The sequence below is a fragment of the Agrilus planipennis genome, unplaced genomic scaffold (assembly GCF_000699045.2).
Source record: "Agrilus planipennis isolate EAB-ADULT unplaced genomic scaffold, Apla_2.0 scaffold84, whole genome shotgun sequence".
Classification (NCBI taxonomy): domain Eukaryota; kingdom Metazoa; phylum Arthropoda; class Insecta; order Coleoptera; family Buprestidae; genus Agrilus; species Agrilus planipennis.
In genome coordinates, this window is record NW_020439025.1 from 577,913 (window position 1) to 584,114 (window position 6,202).

General features: G+C 32.2%; 1 protein-coding gene across 3 annotated transcripts in view; it reads left to right on the forward strand.

The window, feature by feature from the left end:
- Positions 1-6,202, forward strand: part of LOC108734891 — a 70,799-nt gene that overhangs the window by 48,320 nt on the left and 16,277 nt on the right. For all 3 annotated transcript variants that reach the window (XR_001937468.1, XM_018466649.1, XM_018466651.1), the window contains exon 4: positions 2,740-2,980. Coding sequence is in view for 2 of the 3 variants with exons in the window: in XM_018466649.1 (XP_018322151.1) it covers positions 2,740-2,980 (241 nt within the window). In the remaining variant the exon portion in view is untranslated. The remainder of the gene's footprint in view (positions 1-2,739; positions 2,981-6,202) is intronic.

The following is a 6,202-nucleotide window of genomic DNA, read 5'->3' on the forward strand; positions in this document are numbered from 1 at the left end:
ATTCGGGAGGACGCCGGTTCGATTCCGGGTCCGTCTGCCTTGGTCCAAGTTTTTCTGTGGTTTCCTTGGATCACTTAGGCAAATGGGCAGTAATATTCATTCCACAGATAATCTTTCATTCTCTTCTGTCTTCATTTCGTCCGTCTCATCTTTCTCACCCGAACCACCACCCACGCATTCCCACGATTCCTGAAAGCAGGCTGAAGAGGGCCTTCCGTTCCACTACCTTCCGGCGTAGTCCGGAGGGACTGCCCGCCCACCAGCATTACTGGCTGGTGGGAATGAAACACCCAAAAGTTTTTTTTTTTTTTATCATCATCGTCATAGTGTCCTCTACTTCTTTCCTCTTTTATATATTTTTGAACAAATGGTAATCCAACCGGGTTATATCAAAGCTAATTCCTGTGAGTAATAACATAGGTGGGGACATTTGGAAGCCTTATGTCTAAAACTTGCGTCATGTTACCTTTACCATTTGCGTATTTTTAAGCAAAAAAAAATTGTCCCAAAATAATCTTTGGCTAGAAATTTCATGTTTCAAATTATTTTGTTTCGATAGTTTCACATCATCTTGATTTGCCACTTAACTACAAACGCTGATACCAAAATCATAATGCTAATGATATCATCTAGATTAATTGAAACAGCAAACATCACCTTCTTTGGATAATTTAAATTCCATCAGCTATATTTTTATACGCGCGCCTAACATACTTGCGTTTTTAATATTCGTATGCTAGACCTGTGAATGTTGGCTTATAAATGATTTGTAAAGCACTAAAATGCTTATAAAAATATGTAGTTAAAAAACTAATTAAACTAATTATTAAAAAATGTTGTTATGTTAACCGTGAAAAACTTTATTACTAAAAATTATTAAAACGACAATTGAAAATAAATATAATACTTATTTGTAACAAAAGAGACTTTGTTTACTCTACCTCTATTTTCTAATTAGTTTGAATTAAATTAAACAATAAGAGAGAACAAGAGATATATGAGAAGCAGAAACAGGAGTAGAGGTGGACCTATATTAGATTATTGTTCATAAATAGTTATGATAAGAAAGACTGGAGGTGTGTGTTGTAAAGACTACCAGAAATCATTATCGTTTGAACAAGCAAACATTCTGGTTCTTCTTTTAGTCAGTAAGATTTATTATTAGCCTAATAAAGATTATTCTATTACGATTTACGAAAAGTGAATACTTTTATTTACTGGTCGTTCTATATAAATTGCTTTACTAAATAATTAAATTTGTATAAACAGTGAATTAGACTGAACGGGTAGTGTCACCAAGTTTTTACATTATTTAATATTAGTTTAAAGTCGTGTGTTAAAACGATTCATACGAAAAACCAAGAAAAATCGAGGTACGTCCGAAACAAAATTAAATCCTACATTTCGAGACGTAACAGTACGTATCATCGATGTTGCTGCTAGAAAAAAAAAATACCTCCTCGATTCGATTCCCGGTAAGGAAGTAACAGCAATAACAATTCTTCCTCATCAATTTGAGGTTATCTGTAGTGGATGAAATTAATATAAAAAAAATATTTATTTATAATGAGCTTTATTAAAACAATGTTTTATATATACAAAGTACAAAGGTGCGGTTTTTATTGTTCTTCTTGTCCTGCTATTTTCTTCTTCCTCAAGATTTCTCTCATCCTTTTCATGTTGTTCACTCCTTCCAGTTGAGTTTTCCAGCTTTTTGCAGAACTTCCCGTTTCCCCACATCGCTCAAAAGTATGTTCAAGCGTCTCTGGCTCCTTTTTACATAATCTGCATAATTTCTTTTCTTCCTCTTCCCAATACCTTGACGCTCTATTTTCACTTCCCAATCTAAATCTTGCAGTTAATTGTAGTTCGTTTTTCCCATTACTCCTTTATCTTTCAAAATATTGAGGTTTTTCTTCTTCTTCTTGAGCGAACTTTAGGTTTCTCATTTTCTCTCTCCTTCTTGTCTTTAGTTAAGTTTTCTAGTTCCTTCCATACAATTCTCTCATTTTTCAACTTCCCTATATAATTTTTGATTGACCATCCTCTCTCCATTAAAAAATTCTTTTTTTATTTTTTCCATCTATCCCTTGTGGTTTTCTTCTCTTCCTTTTGCAAGACCGAAATATTGTCCTTAACTTTTACACATTGTTTTAGAATTGTGTTATCTTCGGAATTTAATACTTTTTCTTCGTACTTTAAGGTCCTTTTTAAATATTTTATGGTCAGTATTTCATATTTAGTTTCTTCCTGAAGAAGGTATCTCGGAGTACTATTATCTAGCTTTAGTGTCCATTTAATATATCTGTCCTGAATAGTTTCGATTTCTTTTCTCTCTTCCCAACCCCAGATTTCTGGTCCATACTTTCTACTAGTGTCTCAAAAAGAAACATTCTCTTTTTCCAACAATCTCTTAAGTTTCTTTCTCCTATTCCCCATACTTTTCCCATTACACCCAATGCCTTCTTTTTCAGATTTTTAATGTGCTTTTCTACTCCATTATTCCTCTGCAATATGAAGCCTAGCTAATTAAATTCTGTAAAAATTAATTCACTGATTCATTGAATCAGCACTACAAAAATTCAAAGTATCTCATTAATGTCGTGAATATTTAGGGGTAGATAACAGACAATGCTAACAACATTATATCTGCGGGAAGTATACTGTAGTAACTACAAGTTTGTCTGTACCTATTTGTTATTAATAAGTGGTTAACTTTGCTGTTCCTTTGTTTATTAGGAACATCAATTCCAGGCCATATGAATTCAGATAATATTCCTCAAATGATAACGCTGACATTCGATGATGCAATTACATTCGATAACATTGAAATAATCTCTAAAATCTTCAAATCTCACAGAAGGAATCCAAATGCTTGTCCAATCAAAGCTACGTTCTTTGTTAGTCATTACAACAATAATTACTTTTTGACACAGAAAGTGTGGAACAACGGTCATGAGATGGCGATACATTCTATTACGTAAGTACGTACCTAATGTTATATTTACAGTTTTAGTTTTAAGGATGTTTGGGAGGTACAATCGGAGACAAGAGTACATAAAATTAGAAATTAGTGATTAATTAGGTTTTGAAGCATATCATGAGGTAAATAAATACTATCTATACTAAAAAACAGTATACGGTTTGAGAGAAAATTTTGAATTTGGCCAAAAACTAAATAATATAAGAAATAATGAATAATATGGAAAATTTTTAACTGACTTTTGGCAGTGAATATGCCTTGATTTCAACTTCGAAACAAAAAAATATTTAGTTTCAATCTTTATTAATAATGAGCGTAAAACTTTTTAATATGTTTAAATAATAATTAAAACTTTAAAATTGCATTTATTTCAGACAATTATAAATATTATCATTATATTATCAAGTAAAAACGAGATTTTCAGCTAATTTTTCATTTTTTCCTCGATAACCATTTAGTGAATTTGAATAACCTTACGCTAAAGTGATTCTCCAGAGTTCAAGTTACTTATTATAAAAGTTTGAAATTTCTGGTAGCTTTTTTTCTGTTAATAAAAATAAATTTAATCTGTTCGGTTAACGAATCTCCATAAAATGACGTGTAAAATTACAATTTTTTAAAATTTCAATAACTTTTTAACGGTTTAGTGAATCGATTTGTAATTTCTACAGGAGGTTTAGAATTGAATGAGGAACGTTCTTCCAAATTTTTATTTGTCTCGTAGCATTTTGACATACCTCTCAAACATTCTTAAATCTTAATCTAGGTAAAATTAATTAAAAACTCTTTCTTAAATACAAGCTTTGCATCACGCAGCTTGGTGGATAGTTGTTTAATTAATTATTTACTTTACTGTTAATGAGATGTAAGGGAATTGAAGCTTTCAAAGGAATTTAAAAGAAAATTGTGAAGCAATTACTTACTTCAAACCTAACGCAAAACCCCGATAAGCTTCGAAAAGAACGACAAATGCTTATTAGGCATTTAATTAAACTTTATAATGGTAAATGCAAAATTTTAAAAGTTGTAATACGGGATACCCCGTCTAAGTTATAAATTAGCTTTCAGAGGTAAATCTCAAGAAATTTTTAATTGGAAATTTACAGGCAATTTATTTTATATTTTGCCACAAAATCAACAAGAACTTTAAAATTTTGTGAACCAATTTTATGTAGTTGCGAAGTTTGTATGGCTTGTTTAAGTTTTTGCTAATGATAATAACTTAATTACGAACACAGAAGTCCAGTAACTTCCTTCATCATAAAGAAATATGTTCCCCTTTTAAACATTATGTGATGGTAACTCTACACATGGCAAATGTACATGTCCCGAGTCGAAAAATTGGGACTCATTTTATCCTCAAATGAACTATTTAGACTCATTTTTTCCTCATTTAGACGTTTTTAATCTCAGATACCTCAATAAGTTTTCATAAGACTCATCACATTGGATTCTAAAAAGTCTCATTTTATTCTCAATGTCTGCAATCCTATGGCAATAGTCCTCAATTTAACCTCAACAAGAAAAGAATGAGACTTTTTGAAGACAAAATGAGGTTTCCTAAATAATCTTTACTCCTCAAAAGTCTCATTTTGTCCTGATACGGGAAAACCGCGGATAAAATGAGACTTTTGAGTCTTGTAGTTTGAAATATCCCTAAAAATTCTATTGAGATCAAATGAGGACAAAATGAGTCCCAATTTTTTGACTCGGGTGTACATCCATATACAATAGTTGTTGCTTGATGTGACGATGTTATTAATTTACATTCGTCGGTGGACTGCTGCACCATAAAAGACAAATTTCGAAGAATTAGTGTACCCCTAGTAAAAAAAAAACACAAAATAAAAATAACTGATGAATATGCCGGTCGGTCGGTCAGTCGGTCGATATAAGTGTGTGGAATTGTACTCCGATGTTTTAGATAATTTAAGTGGAAACAGCTAGTCGATTTTTAGTGTTGTTTTGCTGCGATTAGATATGTAGGATCTTCATGGGATAGGATTAGTGTTATTGATGCAGAACTGTGTTTGGAATATATTTCAGTTATTTTCTGTTGCTGGTAGTCACGTGTTCGTAATTGGAGTGTTCCTTCAGAGAGATAATTTTTTGTTTATTAGACCTTCCTACGATTTATTATTAATATATTAGTGACAAAAGATAGGGTTGGTCGCAAACGACCCTGTTGGGAACGAACCGCCCAACAATGTGTCCAAAAATTTTTAGACTTGATTCGTCGCAGGTTGCGATTTTTTAACACTACCAAACTATCGTAGAAAATGAACGTTGACTAAAAGGTTTTTAATTAAAATAAAGCAAATAGTAATCACAATTTTGTTGATTATCGCAACTAAAATATCACGTTTGACCATATTACAGGCGACAGAAATTGACAACCGCCGAAATTTGGGTCAAGTTGGAACTAATAACAGCCTGAGAGCTAAATAAAATGTTGTAATTAGTTCTTTTCTTCTTTACATAAAATACCATTTTAATTAAAATTTTTATATGCTTACCAAAAGCTTACGATCGGCATTTACAACTACGAATACGCATATCTGTTTTAGAAGCACCTTCACCACAAAATCAAGCTGTCACATAAAATATACGTAAAAAATTACTTTCTTGTTGAATTAAGCGGATTTTTTCGTTTGTTAGGTACGAAACAATGCCTTAAGAATCCGTTTCACATGAATTACATTGTGTTGGGATTCGTTTCCAGCCGGTCGTTTACGACCCACATCATAATTTCAAACGTGTAAGCAACAGAATTTTTGAACATCTTTTGGGGAGTACTTTGACATATACCAACAAGTTTAAAAGACAAAAACAAAAAAATTCAAAAAAAAATTCCTGGGAGGGAATGGGTTAATGGGGACAAAATGTTGTTGCTGACACACCTTTGGTATTATGCACGAACGCTCTTAACCCCTAAGCTACGGGAGATAATGGCAGAAACAACGACGATAGGTATTTATTAGGTCACAGATTCTTAAAATATTTCATGATATTAAAAATAACTATCGGGTTGTTCGGAAAGTCATTTCGTTTTTTCCCGAGAGAGGATTTAATTGTATTCCTTTGCACCCAACTTCACATTTAAGCCGTATAATTTTTATATGCTTTGAGAGCTCATATAGCAAGGCTTGTGTGTGAAAAATTCCAATTAATTCTACGCAGTAGCTTTTGGTTGGTGCCCTTTTAAATATGGAGAGCGAT